The following is a 25927-nucleotide window of genomic DNA, read 5'->3' on the forward strand; positions in this document are numbered from 1 at the left end:
TTCTTCAGAAACTGTGGAGAAAAGAAGAGGGAGCACAGCCCGAAGGAGGGAAAGAGGGAGACAGGATTGAGGAGGGGACTGGCCTGGGAGAAGACCACGAGGACAAAAGGGTCACAAATAAGCTATTCGAGGAGTGCTTTCATACCTTTGGTGAAAGAATGGCCAATGCAATGCAATCACAACTTGCTAAAATGTAGGAAGACCTCACAGGGGTGATCCAGGAGGTCAAGGGCGACCTGACCAGTTTGGGTACAAGAGTGGACACCAACGAAAGGGCCCTCCAAGACTTAGCAGAGGACGCTCAAAAAGTACAAGAATGGGTGGCGAGCCTTGCCAAAGCCACCCACAATTTGGAACTTCAGACCAAGGACCCTGAGAATAGATTGAGAAGGGTCAACATTCGAGTGAAATTTCTGCCAGAGACAGTCAGCGACGCAGACCTCCAACAGACGGTGAAGCTATTGTTTGCCCCCCCTGGCATATGTCACAAACCCAGAAGAGGTCCTGGTGGACAGAGCCCGGAAAGGATGATCCCAGAGCTAGGCCACAGGATGTGCTTGTGGCACTACATGAGTGCACGCAAAAAGAGAAGATTTTACGGGCCGTGAGGGGGGGCGGATACCCTCAGCTTTAACGGATCCTCTATTCAGCTGGATCAGGACCTCTCAGCAATCACTCTCACAAGAGGAGGCAGATGCGCCCACTAACACAGGAGTTACAGAAGAGGGACATTAGATACAAATTGAGTTTTCCGTTTGTTTGGTGTTTGAGCTGGATAAAAGGCATAGAAGGGTCACATTGGTGGATGAGGGTGCTACCATTCTCGGGATAGGGGTGGATCAGTCCTCAAATGAGTCGTCAGACAGAAGGCAATCCAGTCCCAGAAGAAGGGAGTGGGAGTGGTCGACGCAGGCACCAACAAGGAAAGCAAGGAGAAGAAGGGGCCCAGCGGGCATGTCCCCCTGCCATGGTACTCCGGCCCGGGAGGGGGAGGCCTGGGGCTCGTCACCCAGTTGAAATCTTGGCCAAAACAAGGGATAGTTTCGGGGTACCCGGGGAGGGGTGTCTAGAAGAGGCAGAATTGGCTGGGGTACAGGGTGGGGGAAGTATGGTTTGGATCACCGAAGGGTCAGGGTTGACCCGCCAATTGGGTCACTGGGGTTGGAAAATGGCACTGCCCCCTAGCAGGAGGTTTGGGGGGGCTAGAGGCCGGCAGTGCATACCCGATGAAGGGGGCGGAGGATCACAGTTCTGTTGTGAGGGAAGCAGAGTATAGTTGTGGTTCTGTCCAGAGGGATACTTTGGCTTCCCCCGTAAATGGATAGATTGCTGAAAATATTATCTCCCAATATTAGGAGGGTGAATTTGCTGGTAAAGAGTTACGCTGGCAAAAGAAAAATCGGACGTCATTACCTTTCAAGAAACACACATACAAGAAAAAGATAGGCAGAGGCTGAGAATAAAGCGGTTTAGTCTCCTTCACCAATCAAACAGTCAGGGGAAGAAGGGGGGGGGTCTTCATATCCCTAAAAAAATGGTCTAGATCTGACCGCCACGGGTACCTCCCGGGACACCGCGGGAAGATTCCTGGTTCTGAATCTTCAAAGGGGAAGGGAGGTGTTATCACTGGCAACCCTCTACGCTCCAAACACAGGACAAGACCACTTCATACAAGCAATGTTGTGCAAACTGGAGAGGGTCGTTAAGGGTGGCATTTTCCCTTTCTGCATGCACTTCTCAAACTCCAAACCAAACACAACCAAAACCTACAGCACAACAAACTGCACAAACTTCACTACATTGCAACAACAAAACGAAAACACACATAGTCTTGCACAACAGTACACGACGACTACCGGCCACAAACACCCCAGGCCCAGCCAACGGGCCCACCGGGCTGAGGCCGCCAACAGCACATCACTGCTCTCTTGCACTTTTTCCATAAAACTCTTCCTCCCACTAACTCAACCCCCCCTCCTCTTTCAGAGCCGCCAGAGTGCCAGGGGACCACTCTGGTGGTTATAGTGAGGAGTACAAATGTCCTTTAACATTAACATTAACATAATATTTACGGGGAAATTCCATTTAGCTTGGGACCCGGTGAGGGATAGAAGTGTGAAAATGTTCCAAACCCAGACTAAACCATCTAAAAGAGTTGCAGAAGAAAATAGAGAACCTGTCGCTGGTAGACGCATGGAGAGAGAAGAGGGGTGAAGATAGCGGGTATACCTTGTATTCCCATGTACATAGATCGGCTTCCAGAATTGATTGTGTCTGGATGTCACGTCCCCTGGTAGGTAGGCTTAGGGAGATTGAAGTAGGCGCAATCACGATTTCGGATCACGCTCCGATTGTGATATCACTCTCGTCCCCATCGCAGGCGGAAGGGCTATGGAAATGGGAATACCCATCACACATATTTAAAGATGAGGTTTTGCAAGGAGAACTGTGCAAGGAAATTGCCCAATACTTTCAGAGGAACGATACGGAGGGCATGGACCCAGGTAAGTCTGGGATGCTTTTAAGGCCCCCATTAGGGGGATGATTATTGGGATTAAGGCGCAGAGGGACAAAGAGGTTAGAAAGCTAGAAGAGGACCTGGAGGCCAAATTGAAGGCAGTTATGAAGGAGCTAGCCATCAGAACCTCTGCAGTGGCTAGAAAGAAATACAGGGCGATCAAGGGCCAATTAGATTTGAAAATCTCAGCTAAGGCGGGGAGGACCCTGATACACCTTAAACAGACGTATTATGTGAAGGCCAACAGGTCAGCTAGGTTGCTGGCAAGGAAGCTGAGGAACGAGGAAAAGGATAGAACGATATTGAAAATCAAGACGGCAGCTGGAAGCAAGGTTACAGAGCTCCAGGCGATTAAAAGGGAGTTTGGGAAGTAGTATGGGTAGGTCTATAGGTCGGATAGCCCAGCGGAAAGGGATCAGGTGAAGTATTTGGAAGGGTGCCACCTGTCTGGGATAAAGGAAGCGGATAGGGAGGAGCTGGAGAAAGAGTTAACTATAGAAGAGATTCACAAGACCATTGTGGCTCTCCCCCTTAATAAAGCCCCTGGCCCATATGGGTTTAAAGCAGATTTTTATAAAACGTTTAGGGACATATTGGCCCCGTGTATGGTAGCCCTATATAATGCATTTGGGGGGAGGTGGATAACTAAATCTATGGAGGAGGCAAAAGTTGTACTACTTCCTAAACAGGGGAAGGTTCCTACTACATGAAGGGTTTACAGACCAATTGCGCTGATCAATCTGGACGTGAAGATCTATACTAAGATTCTGGCGACCAGGCTGGAACCCCTCCTCCCATCCTTGGTGGAAGCAGACCAGTCCGGATTTGTGCGGGGGAGACAAACACATGATAACACCAGGAGGATTGGCCACATTCTAGAGAAAGTAAACAAATTCAGGGCCGAGGCTATTGTGGTGGCCCTCGACGCTGAGAAAGCGTTTGATAGGGTAGAATGGGGCTTTCTTTTCTCCACCATGTGCAAGATGGGATTTGGGGAACAGTTTATGAGCAAGATAGAGGCCAATTACCGTAACCCCACGCTGCGGCTGATGATCAATGGGGAGGCATCAGATCCGGTGGCAATGTCTAGGGGCATGAAGCAAGGCTGCCCGTTGTCGCCGTTACTCTTTGCAATATACCTAGAGCCGCTTCTGTGTAAAATCAGGCTCCAAGTCGGAGGTGCTGACCCTACAGATGTCCCCCGGGGTGGAAAGGGAGTTGAGGAGGTGCTCAGACTTTGCCTGGGCTCCTGGTAGGATCAAGTATCTGGGGACCGTTATTACGGGGACCGTAGAGCAATTATACAAGGCGAACTACCCCCCGCTACTGGGGCAAATCAAGGGGCTAATCCAGGGTTGGGCCCTGCTGGCTGTGTCATGGATAGGCAGGATCAATGCCCTGAAGATGGTTATCCTCCCAAAATTATTGTATCTGTTTATGGCGTTACCAGCCAAGATTCCGACTCCCTTTTTTCGGAAGTTAAACAAACAAACTCAGGCCTACATCTGGGAGAATAAGAGACCTAGAATAGCCCAGAAGCTGATGCAGCTGCCCAGATATAGAGGGGGTATTGGTGAGCCGGACATGGTAAACTACTACCGGGCAGCTCAGATTCAGGTGCAAAGGGACTGGGTGAAGGACGATAGTGGGAAGGTGTGGAGGGAAATGGATAGGGCAGTGGTAGGTGCCAGGCTGGATAGGGTGCTGTGGCTTCCCTGGGAGGATAGGCCCAAGAGGATGTACTGCAGTGCAATAGAGGCGCTGGTGGGTTGCTCATGGGACGAGGTGGTACGCAGATCAAGGATTACCACCTTCCCTTCACCTCTCACGCCCATATTTGGTAACCCTCAGTTTGCCCGTGGACTGGGAGTTAACTCTGGTTTCGGCGCATGGCAAGAGGGGGGCTGCAGGCACCTAAGGGACCTCTATGATGGGGGGCAGATAAGAGATTTTCCCATGTGCATGAGCATCTTTGGTGTGGGAAAAGGGGTATGGGATGTATGACCCACTCTGCTATCTTATGCGGCATCACTTTGATAGTTATGGTGCAAGGAACAGCAACAACGGCGGCAAAGCTCTTGTGTGTGCCAAAAACCTCCAAAACCGCGTGTTTAAACACACAAAAAGATGGATGCACCACCTTCCACCCATGGTGCATGTGTGGTGGGATGGAGCACACACTGCGGAAAATGTGCCAGTGGGCTCCATGACCAGCAAACATAGTGCAGAGAGAGAAGCAGCGCCTTGCAAATGAAACTTCAAAATGTGCCTATAAATGACATTTGTTTTGTTGCTCAAAACTCCAAAATGCCTATACACAACACTTTTCAACATTCAAAATCTTGCTTGGCGCTAAAATTCATGTAATCTAATGAAGCATTGCGAATATACCAAGTCCTAAAGTGTAAAGAGCAAAACATTTCCTCAGACAAACTGGATTGTCTGTAAACTGACAGCTCCTGTCAAAACCTGTGTGCAGTATACTGGGCTACCTGTGAATGACAGCTGTCAGATGAGCCTGATGAAACTTCAAAGTATCCAAACTAAAAGTCTGTCAGGTTAGCAAACATAAAAGGAGTGTGGCTAAAAGGAATACAGATCTCAGTTGTGTTTTTGATCCCACAGATTTAAAGCTAAGAAAGTAATGTATTTATGTTTGATGCAACAAGTTTGGTTTCTGCTGGACGTTACGGAATTAAGAATAAATTAGCCTGGCTGAGCTGCAAGGAGTGGAAAAACAGGTTTCTCCCAAGGGGAGGGAAATCCTCTCAGCAGAAACTCCCTGATAGATGATAATTGTGGGTTAGGCCAGACTCTTGTCTACAGAAAGAAAATGAACAATGGCAGATCCTTCAAACTGCTCCTGGAAGGAATTCCCCAAAGGAGGGGGCCACTCCTGGACTCCAGGGAGAGACAAAGGGGCGGACCAATTGCTGTTAAGAATGAACAATTTTTAGAGACTCATAACTTGTGATTCAAAGTGGTGAAAATTATACAAAGGACTGATCTGTTAGTTTAATTTTTGGCTGTACGTTTCAAGAGGCGGTGGAACTGTGTAACATGTTCTGGACAGGAATGGCACTTTATGTGGTTTTATGTGAACTGTATTAATACTAGAATTGTGAACATTTACACACACATCCCTATGTTAAACGCACACATTTGTGGAAATTTGCAGACAATTTGGAAAATGTGTTAATGGCGAAAAGGACAAAATTCTGTAGAAAGGTGAAAAAAGATCCCACATCTGCGGGATGTTGATGAACAGATGCTACATACAATATGGAATCTTTGTGTGTGATTTGTGTAGAGGTGACCAATGTAGAAATATGTATTCAGGATAAAATCCGATTTTGACACTAGTGGCTGAGGGGAGGTTTCTAAGGGCTGTTAAGCTAAACCATAAATGTGACATCATCCGGCCTTGATTCAATCACTCAGATGCAAAGCAGAGATGAGGTCCTGATCCAATCCCAGTTCACAGGGGCAAGCTTAGTTAAGCCAGATCCAGATGCCAAGACTCTTGCCAAGCAGTAGAGAACTGTTGACTTTCAGCAGGGCCTAAATCCTCAAACTTATTCTCACAACCCAGGGGAGCGCTGTGGTGTGGGAAGGGCTTTTGAACTAGTATCCTGAAACTCTCTGGCTTGCTACCACAAGGCTTGCCTGAGGAACTCGCTATCCAGCTGATTTGAAATACCCACAAACAAGGAGGGCAGATCCTGTGCAAATCCGGTGACCGGCCTAGCTGACCCAGTCTCGCACCTGATGTGCTGTCCTTCCTTGACAAACCCAATCCATGACCAGAACTGACAGTCCAATTTAATTACAAAGGACTGTAAGTATTAATAGGAAGAACAGTGACCCATGATACATCTGAATTGCATGATCCCAATCTCAAACCCATCCCATCTTTAATTCAGAACCATAGTATTGCTAGAACTATCTTTGCGCTGACTTTTCTCTCATCTGTGTTACTAAACCCCAACTTCTTATTGATCCGATTAAGAAAAGTAATTCCCAAACCAAACGGAAACTAGAGTATCACGTATGAATTGTTATGAGCGCCTGTGAATGGCTGATTCCTGTGTGGCATTCTCTTTTTTGTAGTCATTAATATAGCATAAGAAAACCTATCTGTCATCTTTAAACCCAAATTTCTGTTTTCCATTCTCGCGCTCATTTTGCAAAAATGACTTTTACTAAAACCTCTATAACTCTCTCAGTTCTTATGATAGAAGCGACATTTCAACTCCTAATTGTACCTAACATCCTTAGCTATCCATAGAACCCTAAATTGCAGTTATGGGGAAATTCGCATAAGGGAAATTTTGCCGCGATTTGACATTCTGAGAGGTTTTACACGTGTGAATTAGCTTTCATTTATTTCCTACTCTGACTTTGTGATTTCAAATGTTTTCTTTTGACTAAATCATTGCTGGTGCAACTGTTCAAAGCGGCTCCCATAGGGATTTATAATAACTTAAGTATTTTTGACCACATTTGGTGTTTTTGCTCAGCCAATTCCAAAGTCAATTTCAAAGCCACTCTGACAGCTGAAAGGTCAACTCCGTTTTTTGATTGTGTTTGAAGGGGGAAGGTGGGAGTGATATTCTGTTTGATTTGTGTTATTCCTGAATACCTGTTCTCTCCTCACATCTATTTAATTGCCTATTGGGGCGGTTGCAGGGGGAACCCCTAACCTTAGTGCCATCTGTTCTAAACCAACCCAAAAGTATTCCTTTCTTTGCTGCATTATTTTTGTGTTCATTACTTGATTCGTAGTGCATTAAAGATATTATTCATTGTTCCTGTCACCCCATTGGTGATTGTTGCTACCTATTAAAATATATTGTGATTTAAATTCTAAATACATAAATAAATATTTACCTTTGCAAACTAGCCTGATTCCTGGTTCAGTGTGACCGGGAGGGAGCGGTCTCAGGAGAAGGGTGTGATATGAGTTGTATAACGTTCAGAATATTGAATTTATAGATAAAATAAATAAGGGTTTCATTTGCGCACTACATGCTGGGCATGACTTGGGTGTGTGCCAGATTGAAATCACTTACAGGGGAATGCTACCAATATATGCAACTAAGGCATTGGGCCTTACATCCAACTATAAAGGAGGCGGCTACCAGGGAACTAACCCAATGTGAGAAATATGTTACGACTAGCACAGGGGACAGCCATCTAGTAGGGGACCTGTACAGGCTGCTCAAGGAGGGGGGGAGGGGCGGGCGAGTGGAGATTCATGTCCAACTGCGAAAAAGAAACCGGGCAATCAATTGCGCTAGAGCAACGGCAATCCCTGTGGGCGAACATTCCCAAGTTGACAAACTCCCTACAGATTCAAGAAATCTGGGTGAAGATGATGTACCAGTGGCATCTCACCCCATGTAAGATAGCAAAAATGTCCCCAGGAACCCTCCCCTGTGCTGGAGGGGATGTGGCGGGGAGCGTTCCTGGGGACATATTTGGTGGCAATGCCCGAAGGTAGCCCCGCGTTGGGAAAAGGTCCGTGAAGCGCTTCATGACATGATGGGAGCAGACGTCGGGGGGGGCACTGACACAGGGCTGTTTATCATGGGGCTGGATGGTAGCCTAGACGGGCTGCACATGAGGGGCCAGGAAAAGATATATCTGACCCTGGTGATGGCGGAGGCACTGCTAGTAGCCCATAGGTGGAAGGCAAAAGAAGAACCCACGGAGCATGACTCGGTAGAAAAGGTCTGGTCCCTGGCGGCGCTGGAAAACAATGAAATCGCTAAGGGGAGAATACCAGAAGTCTTTCTTGGAATGGGTCTTGGTACTTCAATTCCTTAAAAGAGACTCCAGCGTGGCCTGGTGGCATGAAGCTTCTGGGCTTGGTGTAAGGGGGGGAGGGGAATCAACAAGGGGAGGTGGTGGATGGAAGGACAGAAAGGGGGGTCCGGGAGGCCCCGACGGCGGAACTGTGGAGTGCTCAGCAGCTCGGAAGAGGAGGGGGACCCAGGATGAGCGAGGAAACTGCTCAATTAAGGGACAGTACTCCAGAGGGATGCACCATGACCTGGGGGGTGGGAAGCAGGGGTTATTTGGGGGGGGGAGTGAGTTGGGTGGGAACAATGGTTCGGTTTTGCCACTGTTTGTTTTAAAATGGCAATAAAATGTTCATGAAAAATAAAATAATAACATGTCTTTATTTTCTTTAAAAATTAATATATTATTCGGAAACCAAAGTGAAATTGTCTTTAATATAGCACCCTCTTGAGGTAATAGGTCCCAGAGATGTAGAATGTTTATATTATATAAACAACTAGATAATCCATTTAAAGCCTTGACGGGTTTCTGTTGAATTTGACTCGAGGTATGCAATTCCTTCATTTTGTGGATTGGGAGGGGGCAGAAACCCCAGAAACATTTAAGATGGCCCTGCTCTTAGAGATAGGGAGAGATACGTTTTTCTCTTTATTTTCTTTATTAATAAAAGTCTTTAGCAACAACCAAGCCACCTGTGTGTCAGTCTCCACCTTCTGCACCCTTAGAGCACCCAGAAACAATACACTTGACTTTAGTTACTGAACGCAAGGGTCACCAGGGTTGCTGTTTTACATGGCTAGATTATGCATTTGTGTTGGGTTCCAAATGGGAAACTCAGTAATACTTTGAAGAACTGCCTCCACCACATTTGTGACTACACTGTTCAGCTTCTAGATTCTATGCTAGAGCAATGACCTCATATAGAGCTTGGAATTTGCGCTGAAGTACATGTTGCACATCTTCGCTCAGTAGGAGAGAGTAAACTAAGAGGACTACCAGGTTCCATTTGTTCGATCATCTATTTGACGGACCTGCGATGGGGGTCACTGTCCTTGATTACTGACAGGTATGAAGGTTGCCACCAAGGCTAGTGAGTCCAATATATCCTGGAATTCATCCATCAGTGGGAGTCACACAGCGGTCTTGTCAAGCACTACTTCTACCCACAGAGAGAAAATCAGCACATCAACTACATTAAGAATTCCCACCTTTGCATCAACACCTGTTCAGTCTCTCTGTGCTGTTAGGGTGTAACAATGAGAAGGTGCAGATTGTAACACCCAAAATAGCTCATGGGCAATGGAGCAGTCTGTTCCATCTTCTTTCAATTATTTTTAAAGAAAAGCTACCAGAATGCTAGGCAACCCCATAGAGCCACGCGTTTCCTCAACAGAATCTAAAATATCTACTGGGAAATTCAGACTCAATCATTTCAGCGGTTGTTGGGACTCTGGAGGTGCCTTGTGAACGGTTGCTAGAGAAGGCAGAACCTACAGGAGCACCAAGCAATACAGGAGCCCTGCAACCACAATCTCAAGAGTTGATAGTGGCATAAAAGCAGGCACTTTGTATTAAAGATCCTTTACACAAAAGCACTGCTTTACAAACACAGGCAATCTTGATACGTATGGCATCAAATGAGATGCTATGCTTCATTAATTATTATTTACAAACACAGCTAGTCTTATTTCCACACATAGTGCCATGAAAGAGGATTTGATACTCACGGGATCACTAGCTTCACTGCAGGTATTTCTTTAGTGACAGCAAAGATTCCTTTCAGGCCATGGTTGGGTGTGAAATTAATTCCTGCCACACTAATGATTCGGTTCCCAGGAAAGTTGGTGATGGCATTTTGTTGACCATTCTCTGTTCCCCATTTCCAGGCCTGGCCGCCGATGAGGAGCCCTCCTCCTTTTTTTAGGAATGCAACAATATCATCTGCTTGGCTGTCATCATAGGCATTCATGCAGTACACTCCAAAAGCCTGTGAGAAATGCTCACTTGACTGGGCAGCAATGCCGGCCCCAGAAAGAGACTGGAGCAGGAAACTCAGTCTTGAGTCAACACCAACTACAGCATCTGGAGAAGGCTGAAGCCACCTTACAGCATTTAAGAGGAGCTTGGAAAACTTTGGGCTGTTCAGGTACTCTTCGTGGCTCAGCACTAGGACCTTCCCCTTCCCATACCAAGAGGCTGCAACTAGAACTTCACCATTGGAATTCACCAGCAAGGGGAATGGCTTGTCTCCTGAGAGTAGCAGGTCACAAGGGGAATTGTCCCCATTGAAATCCAGTGTGTCTATTCCAGCTACCAACACCTTGTATGCCTCTGCCGGACTCATGTCTGGAGCTTTTGTTTACCTACAATCCAGAAAAAGAATTAGACAAGACATAACAATTGTAGGAATGGGCATAAGAAAGTTAGTGGCAAGAACAACAGAGTAAGAGAAACTACACTCAATACACAGCTATTCTTATCTTCTTAGAGGTTGCCCACAGGAATGCAGAACTAAACTGTGAGATGTTGACAGACACACAGATAAACGACTGAGTCACAAAACAGTTGTCTTCATGCGTTCAGATTGAAAGAAATTCCCCAACTCAATTAAGGTGATGATATTCAAGGAAGCAACCACTTACCTCACAGAGAGCCTATTACTCAAAGTGTTGAACATAAGCAGACAGGAGGCAATCGAGAAAGTGAATGTATTCAGAATAAGGGAAGCTAAGCCATTCATTTTTCCCCTTCTGTAGTCACCATTCATTTGACCAACCACACATTAGGATCTACACTTTAGGAACACTATCCAGGGATAGGGGCATCACTTAGGAGATCAATCCCAAGTGCATCTGATATAAGATCAGCATCTGGGCCAGCACCATCAGCCTCAGGCACATCCATCAAAAGACCAACCACAACCCAAGTTTCAAAAACAGGGATGGCCACTATTGAGGGTATGAGTATCAAGACCAATGGTGGGCAAATCTGAAATAAAGGCCTCATGCATTTCCACCAGGGGACCAGCCATGGACATAGCTCTTAAAAGTTAAAAGTTACATATAGCACAAGCCAGCAAGTAGTGCAGTGTTAATCACATTTGTATCTACGGGATGGGATAAAATGCTCATCTGTTTAATTGTACTATTCTGAGTGTAAACATATCTCTATTAACCCCAGCTCTGGCTCCACTGGTGCAGCAATTCCCCCTCTCTACCTGCCTTCTGATATGACCGCCTTGGTAGGGCTACACTGTTGCACATTCCTCCCTAGTCTGCAGTAATTCGTGTTCTATCATCCCTCTTTACACTTTCTGATTGACTCTCTGGAATCTCTGTCCCATCTCTTTGCACACCTCGCACACTCAGATATATCGCCGGCCCCTTCTTATGCCGAGGTTCATTGAAACTTTTAGTCAGGGCAGGTCCCGATTGCTGGGTCTGGTTCTCTGCCATCATTACCTCTTGTGATTGATTTGACCTGTGCAGGTCCACATCCTTTCCACATCTAATGCTGTGAATCTCCAGGTGTAGCATGTTCCTTCAATTAAGTGTCCTCTCTAACGTAGCACTTGTTGATGCTCTGCGGTCCCTAAACATAGCGGGTACATTGTTCCGCACAGTCTCCAAACTGATTTTGGCACTACTCTGTCTCTGGGACACATCACCTCTGTGGCTCATAAACTCCCCCCCCCTATTGTGGAATTCACACTTGCCTCTCATGTAAGTGGGCATGCTCATTCCGTTTCACCGTTTCACCCATGAATACGATTTGCAATCCATGCATCTAGAAAATGTGTGGGGGGGGTGAAAGGTAGTTCTGACTAATGGAATGCTTTCTTAGAAGGTACCCTCTCTGGAGGGACTGAGAGCTTTGAGATTCCACGTACACTCCTTCCAGGGGTTGTATTATGGAGGCGGTTGCTCTCCATAGCCGCCAGGGCTCCCCAATGCTCCCTTATGGTCATAACACAAGTGACTTTGTCAAAATGTTTCTTAGGCAGTCCTTCACTTATCAAACCCTAACTGAGAGGTAGCCCAATCCCTAAGAAGAGTCCCTAAGAAGAGTGCAGCCTAGCGCTCCGAAGTACTTTTGGCGCAGACACACACGATTGTGCGTGAGAGCAAAAAACAGGGTCTCTTGAAGTGGCTGTAGCGACTCAGGAAGGAGGCAGTGAAGAATAAGTTCTCACTGTTTGAGGAGGGTCTCCCCAAGAGAGCAGAACAGGATCTAAGAATTGGGGATAGCTCAGTAGCAGAGGCTACCTCTATAAAGGTGAGTGGCCCTCAGGGGACACTTGTGTGTAAAAATGGATGGATGCGCCAGGGGCCACTGGTAAGGGTTGCAAGTACTCACTGACCCAAGGCGCCCTCCGGACCAAACTTCGGCAGTTGAGTTCACTTCGGTTGCGGGTTCAAATGCTGCAATTGTGCGGTTCTGCAGCCTTCCACGGATGATTCCATGGTGGGACAGTGACTATTTCTCCTCTCCTGGTGAAGGGATCAATTCGATTTCACTGCAGCACGTCTCAGGGCAAAGGGGGGGCACAGCAGCAGCACACCCTTGAAGTTCATCACCACGGCTGGCCGACACGGTCACCGTGTGCACTTGGATTCAGGTGTACTCTCCTAATTCCAGACCTAGGGCACCTAGATGTACAAAACCCAGTGCTTACGATCTCCAAGGTTTCAAGTGTCAATTCAAGACATCGGCGGTTCCAGAGCAAAGGTCCCGTGCATGCTGGTCAGTTCACAGGATGGCCCAGAAACACTTCCAAGAAGGCTTACTTTCAGGTTAAGGTGGAGGTGCCGTGAATAGTTGGTCCCACTATTCATATGGGTCGAATCGCCTTTGCAGTCCTTCTAGGTTAGATCAGAGACAAAGGGGCCCTGCGGAACAGCAGTGGGCTCATAGTGACAAACCTTCCAGCGGGTCACCAGCGGTTCCTCGACTCTGCTTCTTGGTATCAGGATGCTTGGATCCTGTCCTAGGGTCAGTGAGTACTCAAGAGATCAACCTGGTATGTGTGTTTGGGCCCTTCTCTTATCCAGAATCTCCTTTGTGCCAAAATGAAGAGGACCCAATGAGAGACCTGCTCACATACAGCATGCCAGACGTAGACCAATCATGGACCACTGTGGTCCCAGTCATTCTCAGCACACCAGACTCTCTGGCACCCAGGATATGTATTGGAACTAGACAGTCCAGCCCACATACTGGAGGCACACACACAAGGCATGCAGAAGCCCGCAAAAGCTTGGCGTTTCACGGGACAATGCATGACCAAACAAGGACTGTCCCGGGTCTGTTCACCTTGGGGAAGGCAAAGGGACAAGATGGCCAAAGGACAGAACAAAGGACCTCCTGGAATGGCCATTTTGGGGCCAAACCACTGTCCAGCAGTAAACGCAATATGGACCGTAAGAAAGGGTTAGAAATATATGAAAAAGAACAGCTGCCACCAGCTCTGTCCAAGGTACATTTGTTCTTCTATCAAAAAATCCTTTGAGGGTGTCTAAGGCCTTAGAAACGAAACGAAGACCCTAGCGCTCTGTACTGTAAGGTACTTTGTGCACTGGTAAAATGTTGCACAGAACTTGCAACAATGTTAAAGGCTATGGGAAACAAAGTCTCCCAGTACTTAAGTCTTAATTGTTGCCTATTAAACACTTGATCCATAGTAAAACATGCAACGGAAATAGCAGACATGATCTCAGCGAAAAATCTGGACATCCTGTTTCTCACTGAAACTTGGATGACCCAAACCACATCTCATGTAATATCATTGGCTATACCAGAGAGTCATACAATGCTCCACGTAGATCGAGCTGTGGGGAGAGGAGAGGGGGTTGGTAGCATCTTTAGAAAGGACTTAAACATCTGCACATCTAGTACTCGAGACTTGGAACATTGTGAATCTCTTCATGTTAAACTTAATGTTAACCATGTGTCCTCCATAAGCTTCTTACTATTGTATCGTCGACCCAGACTAACCCCACAATGTGACAAACATTTAATGACCAGTATTGGTAACATCTCTAAGGACACTTCAGCATTTGTTGTCTTGGGGATATGAACCTATGGGATAATAATCCTCAGGATATAATGGCAAAGGAACTTAAAGCATCATTTGAAGCTATTAATTTTCAACAGGTAGCAATAAATCCCACCCACAATGCTGGCAATATACTTGACTGGATACTGTGGATACTGGCAAAAAACAAGGAAATAACAGTTACTTCAATTTTAGAATGTGCTTGGTCCGATCACATCATGGTTAATTTTACATGCCATACTGTTAACAGACAGACACAGCACTCCACTAGAACTTGGCATAACAGGAAGGCAGTAACTAGCGAGGCATTAAGGAAAAAGTTTGTCCCCTCCTGCCCTCGCTACATCAGCATATATCATTAGATACCTTCACCTAGTCTTTCAGAAAGGCTACCATAAGAGCCTTCAATGAACTGGCTCCACTTAAACCAGAAAAAAAAAATCTACTAACCTGAATAAATGGTTCTCTAGTGATATCATAGAAGCCAGAAAGCTAAGCACAAAGCTGAGCGTCTGTGGAGGAAAGATCGATCTGCACCATTACTAGAATCTTGTAAGATAGCCGCAAAAGCTTATAAATGTACTATTTTTCAAGCCAAAGCAGAACACCTCAAAAAGAGAATTCAACAAGCCAAATCACAATCCAAAGAAATTGAAAGACCCCCGGCTATCCAATTAGCTCAAGAGAGTGACAAGTGGTGTCAGGCAATTCATTAGGTTTTTTCTGAAAAATCTTGAACACCAACAGGCTATTGAAGTCCAGAAAAAAAAAGAGTTTTCTGATCTGAAGAACACCTCCCACACGACATGCACCACTAAGAGTGACCCGTCAGATAGCCATCCAGATCTTTTCTCCTTTGAAAAGGTTTCCGTTTCAGAAGTTCTGGAGGTTATCCATAAGCAAAGGCCATCCTCATGTCAGGGGGATACTATTTAAGGACTATGCAGCCACCCTAGCACCTTGGGTAGCACAATTTGTTAACAAATCATTTGAAGAAGCTTATGTTCCAGTAGATCATAAGGAAGCATGGATTACGCCTCTTATAAAAAAGGAACACCTGGATCCATCAATACAAGGCAATTATAGGCCTATAACAAATGTGCCTTTCTTGCTTACAATTATTGACAGGATTGCCTATTTACAGTACCAAAAGTTTGTAGGCACAAATGAACTACTGGCCAATGAGCCATCCGGATTTAGGGCTAGACACGGAACAGAGACCGCTCTCTTGGATCTCCAGGCCAACTTTGCTAATATCATCGAACAAGGAAACGCTGCCTTACTTATGCTGCTTGATCTCTCCTCGGCGTTGGATTTTATGGATCATGATCTTTTGGCCGAGAGATTGAGAACAACAGGCAGATGTTCCCTTTTAGCAACAAATTGGTTTAAATTATTCTTAGGCCCAAGGATGGCCACAGTCGTAAAGGGTAACTTTAGTTCCCTGAAATCGATGTTCACCTGTGGTTTCCCGCAGGGATCATGTTTGTCGCCATTGCTTTTCAATATTTTCTCAAAACTATTGTATGACATGCTTCAAAATATGGGTGTCCAGTTCACAAATTACGCCGACGACACCCATTTGGTATTTCAACTGGCAGGCTCCTATGAAAAGTATGTCCAAAGAGTTAAAGAAGTGTTCAATGATATCCAAAAATGGATGGCAAATAACTCTCTTGCGCTCAATGAGGCAAAGACCGAACTCTTAATACTTGGCACTCAGAAAATAGGAAAATTAAATCAACAATACAAAAGATTTAAGATTAACAATAGTTTCATCGAAGTCTCGGAGCATGTTAAGACCTTGGGTATTTTCATGGGCTCGCACCTCTCGTATAAGAGAAATTCAACATGTGCATTCTACACTAATCTTATATGGCAAATCCGACCATACCTAACTGAACAAAACCTAGCTCTGATTGCAGGAGCCATAATTAACTCGAAAATAGATTACTGTAATAGTCTCTTGATGGGTACTTCCAAAGGCAATACTACAAAGTTGCAGACCATACAGAATGGTGCGGTTAGGGCTGTTTCTGGATTGAACCAGGAAAAGATTTCAGCAGCCAGAAGAAACCTTCACTGGCTGCCAGTTCAACAGAGGATAAAATTCAAATGTTCCGTTATTATCTTTAAGTGCCTAGCTGGTACTGCCCCTAACTATCTTGCGAAAAAACTAAATAAGGCCCCCGTCCGTAGAAACCTTCGATCTAACGATAAACATACCCTACAACAACCATGAAAAGTCCTGGAAAGAGTAGGTGGTACTAATTTTGCTCATTGGGCTCCAATGATCTGGAATTCCATGCCCCCTCTGATTAAAAACAGTGGGCCTCATTACGAATGTGGCAGAAAGACAACAACGGTGCCGGTAGTGCTACCAGTGCCGTTGTTACCTCTCTGCCACATTACGTGTCTGCTTGCCGGTGCCAGACTGCACGTGTGGTCTGACCACGCATGCAGACCAGCACACGTGATCAGAACTCGTGATTTCACCGGCACCGTTATTAGCGGTGCCGGTGCAACCATGCTCCTGACCCCCCTATGGGGCAGAATGGGGATCGGGAGGCCGACCATACCGGCACCTGCGAATGGGCGATTACCGGCCCATTCATCTCGTAATGGGCCAGTAATGGCCCATTCGAGGGTGCCGGGGCCAGTAGCGAGTTTGGCGATAGCCGTGCCCTTAACAAGGGCACGGCTACCGCCAAACTTGTAATGAGGCCCAGTGTGTCTCTTGCCGTATTTAAGAAACTGCTCAAGACACACCTGTTTGATGAAGAAGAAATGTAATAGTGCCTGTTGCTCTCTCTCCTGCTTGAGGTATCTGTTCCATGTTGTCTGTCTATGTGAGCGCTTTGAGGCCCATGGGCGATAGGGCGCTATACTTAAATTACAATAGATAGATAGTACTGACTGTCTTTAATAGCATGTCAGTTTCCTCATAACAAAAGTGAGTGAAACCCCAGCAGTGTGCAGCACAAGGCTGTGTTCCACTGGTAAAAGTCAGGCTAGGATGGTCAGACAACAGCAAAAAGTTGGGGGTAGGGCGGTTCGCAACTGGAGGGAAAATTACACATAAATGGAAATCGATCCTAACATATGTTGACGACTCTCATCGGATATATGTGATCACTGCAAAATTAAAATCCTGTAAAACTAAAATGTCACATTTTTTTTAACGCATTTCGCTGCATTTATATGCGGGGAAGACCCTGTGCACCCCCCATGACTCTCCCCATATTTCTTATTACCCTAACCCACCCCTCACATATATATCCAGCTAAATGCGGCATTTTAAATTCCGATTTTTCGTCCACAGGATTTTCTTGTTCGGTATTTTGGTACGATACCGAAAAAAAGGTGTAATTTGAAATAATATGTTTTAATGTATGAATCAGTTACGACATATGAAATTGGTACTGCACCAAGATGTGAAAGGTTTACTATAAAACAAAATGACATTAATAATAATAAAATATTTAAATTTTGTTTCCCCCTGCCTATGCCTCTCTTTCTACCCCTTGTCTATTTCTTTTCCTCCCCTTCGCTTGCTTTTAGTGAAGAAGCATGCAATCTTGGATTCATTTTTGATTCTGCTCTTTTTCTTCAGCCCTAAATTGCTTTTTTTGTTCGATATTCTAATTTTCTACTTTTTAGCCTTTGGAGAATCCAACCCCTTCTTACTTTTGCTTCTATGAAAACTCTTTTGCAATCTGTTGTTCTTTATCACCTCAATTATCCAAACTACGCTATACCTTTGATGCGCTGTATCTTACATTCTGCAGTAACACTTCCCTTTTGTCTTCCCTGTACTCCAGGATCTCGTTTAATCTATCATGGCTTCACTGGTTCCTGGTCATGCAACGGATCGAATTCCAGTTTCTATGTCTCATTTTCGAAAGCATTCGTGCACTTGCCCCACCCCTGTTCTCTCTGTAACCCATGGCCCCATGGGGCCCGGCTAGTAGGGTCTACATGTGTGTCCTCTAAGGGAACACCGACACAATAAAGATGCAGACACCAGATTAATAAAGGTATTATATTTAATGTGTAGTGTGTTTTATTTATGTGTGTATGTTTTGGATTAAACCATCCCACCCATCATGGGGCTGGATTGAATATTAAGAGTAGAAGAAAGAAAACAAAGGGATATTACTCACCTGCCCAAGAATGGGCTGGGCTGGGGAGAGAAACGAATCCAGGAGGATTTAAACTGTGAATACAAGGAGGAAGGGAGCAAAGTCAAGGTGCATGATGGAGGGTAAAAGAACAAAGTAAGTGAAGAGAGTGGAGGAAAGGTGCAGCACAAGGGGCAGAGGAGAGGTGAATGAGTAGCATGTGGAAGGGGGACCTAGCTGGTAAGTAGCAAATTCCATAATATGCTGCAAACAATCATTGTTCAACGTGCTCCAATGGAAGCCATCGTGAGCGCTCGAATTGCCTCCCGGAGGGACATGTGACAACATCATGTTACTAGAATTTCAGTACAAATCATTTTGTTGCCACATCCTGCCATTCCAGAGTGTCCTGCAACATCTGGGGGTCCTGTCTTAAAAGAAACGTTCACTGGGTCTACAACACTAATGACACTGCCTCCCTTTTGCCAGGAAGACGAAGTCATTTTATGCATTCTTATTGGCTCCCAGGAGGTCATGTGACATGATGCCTCAATTGTTATAGTCTCCCAGGGTGCCCAACCACTTTTGCCCGCAGCTAAGGGTCAACAGCATTAAAGGGTAACTCCCTGGCTGGGCCTCTTAGGGCTGGAAATAGCAAAGGGTTGGAGCCTCTGCTTAAGCCAGCACTTCGATGAGCTCACAGTTCGCTAGACTCCTGCTTGACTTATAAGGATCCTTTGACCCAGCGGCTCATCATTCAATGCAGAGAGGCTGCTACTACCATGAGGATCTAACGGCCATCCATGTTTTTGGCATACTAACTGTCTTTTAGATGCAATAGAATAAATACAGCATTACTGGTGGAATGTGGACTCTAGGAAATGTAGATGGATTAACGGCACATTGTTAACATTCAGCAAAATATTTACTACACTGCAGGCATGTTTAAATTTGGCAAAATATACATTAGGGCGCATGTGTCATTAATGCCCTGCATGGTGTCTGGGTAAAATGTTGCAGCATTATGGACAACGGGTAGAATATGTGCATTACGGCAGCATTTTGCATTCTACACCAAATATTAGTAACATTGCCGTATTGTGGGCGCTGAGCAAATATTTGCATTACTATAGTATTGGAATCATTGGGAAAAGGTGTTATTCCGGCATTGACTACATTAGTAACAGCAATGGCTAAACTGGAAACCCACCTGTTAAAAGGGTACGGTTGAAAGAGACAATGTATACCGAATTGGATCTTATTTAAACAAATTTCGGCTATATAGCCTTAAGTGAATACAGTTAGCATGCACATTGATGCAAGGATACAAAAAATAAAAGTAACTGATACAGGAATAAGAAATAAGAAATGATTAAAAGTATTTAAACATTTAGAACGGGGAAGATTAAGGGGGAAAAAAGAAGAATTTAAAACTAAGTTGACTCACAAAACAACGGTGTTCAGAAACAACATCAAACTTTTTGAGAAAGAGGTAACATATTGTAAAACAATATCCGATAGTCAAGATGACTTCTCTGACATAAAATGGTAGGTAAGGGAAGACACTAAACAAATAAATTCAACTGGAAATCAGATTGTATTACAAGACAAGACTCGCAAGCAAACAATATGCTTTGGTTGACTTCTTTTATCATTATAGCAAAACAATTTTTAAACAGGAAGATTCTTCCTGGAGCTCTTCACTAATTCCTAGGAAGTCTAGAAGATTTGTACACGCCCATCCAACTTCAGTACAACCCCTGTTGTTAAACAGACACCATGCTTTTATTTGTAGTCCGTGTATGATTTTGCAGTCTAATCTATCCTGAGTCACACATTCCTCTGTGGCCATGTTAGAACTTTGCTCTTCAAATCACCTCTTGCTTCTCTTAATTGGTTTCTCTACATCAGGGATAATATTCTTTCGCTCATCATGAATAAGGAGGATAAATGTGGTGTTCTTAATCTGCGGCACACGCGTCTTCCGTAACTATAGATCCCCTTGTCAGAAACTTCTAGGGGTCCTTTTTTTCAACCTTTTCTGGCTAGTTGTTCCCTTCTCTCCTGTGGGGTTTCCATCTGGGGGCACGTGTAGAGACCTCTATAGTCCACCTTTGCTGCTTGGGAAGATCCAATTTCAGCGGGACAGCCAGGGGCTTGGCACTCAGGCTTTTTCCACGCTTCCCACAGAAGCAGCTGGAGCAGTGAGAGAAACTGGATGTTGCTGCCCTTCTGTAATCCCTGTACATTGTGTGATTCACCAGCAGCTTTATCCACTTGCATTAGTGTCTGCACTGGCATTTGCATTGACTTGGTCGTCTGTGAGAGGAACACCACTTGGACGTGAGTGTTTTACTTGTTGAGTTCTTCTAATCAGAATTGTTGCTTTTAATTATGGGTTGTCCAGTGATCAACAGTGACTTGCGATTAACAAATGTATACAAAAATAACTAGCGGAGAGAGCGTCCAATGGAAGTATCAATCATCATCATCGGCTTTATTTCGGTATAAAACCATAAAATGATGACAGGGAGTATAAATGACATCAGCGATTCATGTTTTTAATGGTCAATTTCAGCAATTTACTTGAATGTGACAAAAGATGCATGGGCAATGACGTGCAGAGTTGGTGTGAAATTGTTCTGCGAGCCCCCTAACAGCTGCTTCTATGTTCTACCTCTTGCACCATTTGCAATTCCAGACAATGAGCAAACCAGGGTAAGCAATGATCTCTGCAAAGCAGGGGATATTCCTAGGTGGGGCTTTTATGGTGTGCTGATGCCATGGGGAAATGATGTGCTGGCATGAGCTAGAGCTAAGGGCCAACTGGGGCTATTGCAGACCAATGTAGGATGCTGCCACCGAGGGATATTGGCACTGATTATGTGCGTCACTGGGAGACTGATAATGGTTTAACATTGCTGGGTTCCGCCAGATGTACTGATGCTTATTGGAACTGACTTCGGGGTTCACTATAGGAGCGGGATTTGACATATAAAATGTGCAAACATTTTGCTACTAAGCTCCAGCCTCCGTTTGACGCGCCTTATTTTTCCAAAAATTATTGAAGCCAGTTGTCGAACTTCCCTTTGGAGTTTTTAAAATTTGAACTAATTTTAATCGCTGTCACTCTCGCAGGGTGTCTTTAAAATGTATTGTTAATCACAACATTTAGTACTATTTTCTTTCGGGTTTTTTTTTCTAAAAAAATATTTTTTTTAAATCGTTTTCTAGTTGTAACCAGTGCCACTGTCTGAATGCCTACAATGGATCGTTTGTCATGAACTTTTCAAAAAGAGACTTTTCAAAAAAGAGATGGCTATAAAATCCCTGTACAGGTTCTTTGAATTGTATCAAGTTTGGATTTTATAATTGGTGAAATCTTTTTTAAAATGCACCGTGTTATAAACTCTCCAAGTTTCCCAGGAAGACCCATTAAATCAATTAAGAAAATATACATGTTTTGAAATATTACAGCTGCAGTTTCATTTAAAACGTCCCTATCTAAAGCTCCCACTGGCAACAATCTAGCTTGTCCCTACTATAAGATTCCCAGTGTGGTCTAACCTAAGGGTTGTGCCTTCCAGACACTCAGGTCCCACAAAGACCTATTCTTCCACACTCTGATGTTCCTCTCTCTCTCTGTTTGTCTCTCTTTCCTCCTTTTACTCACCTTCCCCTTTTTCCACCCACCGTCTCGCTGCACTCTTCCTTACACTTCCTATTCTATCCCTCTGTTGTTCCTCCTTTTCTTCTTCTTCACTATCTACCTCCACCCTCCGATCTTCCTGCTACTCTCTCTTTGCTCCTACACTGTTACCACTCCGCTTTGCTCTCTCCACACTACTACTTCTACTGTACCCTCTCCACACAACTATGCTCCTCTCCACATTACTACTACTCTCACTCCACCCACACCTTCTCCCACAGCCACTCTACTTTCACTTCTCCAGTGACCTTTTCATTCACTCTCTAATCTCTCTATAGTATTCTCTCTCAATCTCCTTGCATGCATACTCAAGCCAAGTGTCACTCTCTCAAACCACCTTCCAATCCTTTAGCAATTCTCTTCAATGATGCTCTGCTCAGTCCTTCCACCACCTGGGCTCTTGATCCTCCTTCTCCTCCCTTCGCCTCACCCAAATAACCCACAACCCCCTGTTCCTATCCTCCCTTTGATCCTTCCATTGGATCCATCTGGCTGCTGGCCCCCTGGGCCAACTGCTGACTATCCTTCACCCGTGGGAGGTGTTACAAGCAAAGAAATATACTAAAGGGGTCTTAAGTCTAAGAGGGATCCCATCCTCTCCTGACAGGGACGGATCCCTGGCCCTTTAACAGTAGGTATTTTTTCTTTTCCCTTTGGAGATGTGAGATGCCTATCAAACCTCACGAGGGCATCATCGGTCATGGCCTAGCGATCATTCTCAGTGGTGAGGTTTTTCCTGTATAAAAACTGCTAAGTCTGATGGTAACTTTTTGTGGGTTGGACACTTATTAGCAATTTATCTGGTCTGGATAGCCAGGACAGCATATCTTTCGTTTTTTTTATAAAAAAAAACATTTGATCCTCATAGGAAACCATGTTAAATGCACTTGACAGTGGTCAACTAGTAAACAATGACAAATGAAATGGCAGATGACAGATGCCGAGTCACTGAGTCTTTCTGGCAAAGGTGGAACCTTGCTGTTCACTGGATCGGTTGGAGCCTTGAGTTCCACCACCTCCCCAGATGCCCCCTTCTTTCTCAAGACTCCTCCCTTAGCACGAGCGACTACCAACTATAGAGTGGATATAGAGATTCCCACTATTGTATGATGGTATTCTGGCCTTTGAAGTCTGAATTATTGGGCCTCATTACAAGGTTGCTGGTCCGGTAACAACAGTACAGGAAAGCTTGCCGGTACTGTTGTTACCAGACCGGCAAACTACGAGTTCGTCGAGCGGGTGCCATTAAGCCCGCCAGGTCTGACCTGGCAGGCGGAACGGCACCCGCTCGCAGAACTCGACGGATGCACCGGCACCATTCAGGAATGGTGCCGGTGCATCCAACCTCCCCATTCCCATTTGAGTCCACTAGGACTCAAATGGGAATGGGGAGTAATAAATACCGGCACCCGGCAATGGGCAATTACCAGGTCTGCCAGCGCTAGAATGCCCTGTTAATTGCCCATTGCCGGATGCCGGTAAATTCATGACTCCGGCTACAGCCGGACTCTCAATGAGTCCCATTGTCTTTCAGGACAGCAGTGCTTGACCTACAATTCTGGACAGGTATTGCCACTAAGATCCCTCTATGAGACAGACTGGCGTGGGGCTCTGTGTGATACACCATATAAACCTGAAGAATCGCTTCACGTAGTGCAGGGGTCTGCAACCTGTGGCTCTCCAGATGTTATGTACTACCACTCCTATGATTCCTTAGCTATGATGGCTAGGGCTAATGGGAGTTGTAGTCCAAAACATCCGGAGAGTCAAAGGTTGCAGACCTCTGACGCAGTGGAGGGTTTCTCCTGGCCTCCAGAGCTTCCTGGCCATTAGCGCCACCTCTCCTTGGAGGGGACTTTAACACAGGTATCTAAGGCCCTTCAGCCCTGGGTGTCTGCATCTTATAGATATCGATTGCTGATCGCTGAAAAGCTCTAGAGGATCACACCTAGAGAACCCACCAAGGGAAGCAACCTTAAGAGCCCAGCTTCCTTGCAAAGAACTTCAGCTGCCAGAACAATCTTCTCCCACCCTTTTTATACTTTAACCTTTCTTTTCTCAGCAGGCACCTTATATGCATTTCCAACCTCATGGATCTCTTGGCGTCCATAGCTTTTTGACCCTCCTCTCGGGTGAGGATTTTGCTCCCTTACAACGACATATCGGGCCAACGCAATTCTTGCTCTCCCCATGACAAAGATTGTGGGCTCCAAAAATACGCAGATCTCAACGCCTGTGTACTTCTATGAAACGTACAGGTTTCTGGCACAAAGCAGAGCGGGGAAGGGGCAGTAAATGTCCACTCCTCCCGCTCTGATAGAGTGGCCAGATGAAATCATTGGAAAAGGAAGTGTTCATGTTCTTCCATATGGAAGTGCATTCTCCGATGCAAGCCACCTTATCCTTCAAAATTCCAGGCAACTGCAGGGCTCATGTCATCAGTGCCCCTTCTCAGCAAAACCGCCTGATCTATTCAGCACAAGTGAGGGACACAAACCCTTTTAAAGCTCATTGAGGAAGTGCCTCGTCACAAGTATGGCTGTGTGATAAGAAAATGGAGGTAACTGAATGACCACTTTTACCGCACTGCCATATTCCGAGTTTGGAGAGAATGTCAAGAAAAGCACATCCACAAGTGTTAGCTGGATCCCCCACCCCCACTGTACCTTCAGAAAATGGAGGCATTACCACCAACAGAATTGCACCCAGCAGTAATTATTGCAAAACCCAGTGGAGTTCAACAATACTCCATCATCGGGAATAGCACCACCTGGGAGTCTGCAGGATTCATGCTGCCTAACTAGCAATGCGGCCCAGAGGACATTTCTAAATGTGGCGCACCCTTGGCAGCGCAATCCCAACCCTCAACAAATAACATTTCTAGGCGTTACAAGGGGACTTTCATAGCCCCAGGAAACTGTGCCTCGGGTATTTGGATTTTATTTATTTGTATAGCGTGCCTGGACCGAAGGCATCTGGGCGCAATTCTTACAAGTTACAGAAGCATGCAATACAGCTAACATAAGGCAATATACAAATCAAAAAATGTACAAGAGAATAACAGGGTGATTACAGGATATTTACAAAGTATTAGACGATAAAGCAAGGCCTAGCCAGGCCAAGCAGAAAGAGGAGTGTACGTTGTTAGATTCGAGCACTGTCCCTCTGCATGCCGTCATAAGAAAAGTCCTTCCTTTCACCCCGTGCTTTCCATCCTCAGCAATTCACTTTTGGACTGTAGCTGTTAGAAACCCAGTGTCCACCCCGAGACCAGCAAGTGCTCTCCACCCTATTATTACCAGCCTGGCCGCCCTCCTGCCAATCCGATTCCTCTGCCAAGTCCATTAAGCCAGTCTTACAGAACAATATTTTGCCCTTCTTTGTTTTGAAACACAAAGACCACCTAGCAAAACCACAGTCCTGATCTCACTGGAAGGTGGGAGCCCTTAGTCGAGCCAGGGTAATGTTAGGCCGGATAAAACGTGTGTGCGCATGTCAAGCCCAGTGACTGTATCCTGCTTCTCACCCTAGACTTCTACACTATGTGAGTAAATAGTTTGCCTATTGTCACACCTACAGTCTAGGCGTTGGTTGTTTCCGCGGTCTCTGCTTATTGTTACTTGCGGTCCTGGGCCTGAGGGTCAGGCGTGTCCGTGCAGAACGGCTAATGGCCTGTCCACACCCTTCAGCCAACGCGTATAGTCGGGTAGCCTGGCAGA

The 25927-nt window shown here is 45.5% G+C and overlaps 1 protein-coding gene across 1 annotated transcript in view; it reads right to left on the reverse strand.

Moving 5' to 3' along the window:
• The window catches only part of LOC138577367 (TRPM8 channel-associated factor homolog), a 159510-nt gene that overhangs the window by 130177 nt on the left and 3406 nt on the right, over positions 1-25927 (reverse strand). Inside the window, exon 2 of the mRNA XM_069649622.1 lies at positions 10051-10686. Within this exon, the coding sequence (XP_069505723.1) occupies positions 10051-10667 (617 nt within the window). The 5' untranslated portion in view covers positions 10668-10686. The remainder of the gene's footprint in view (positions 1-10050; positions 10687-25927) is intronic.

Source organism: Ambystoma mexicanum, chromosome 1p, assembly GCF_040938575.1.
Source record: "Ambystoma mexicanum isolate Mex_15411 chromosome 1p, UKY_AmexF1_1, whole genome shotgun sequence".
NCBI lineage: Eukaryota > Metazoa > Chordata > Amphibia > Caudata > Ambystomatidae > Ambystoma > Ambystoma mexicanum.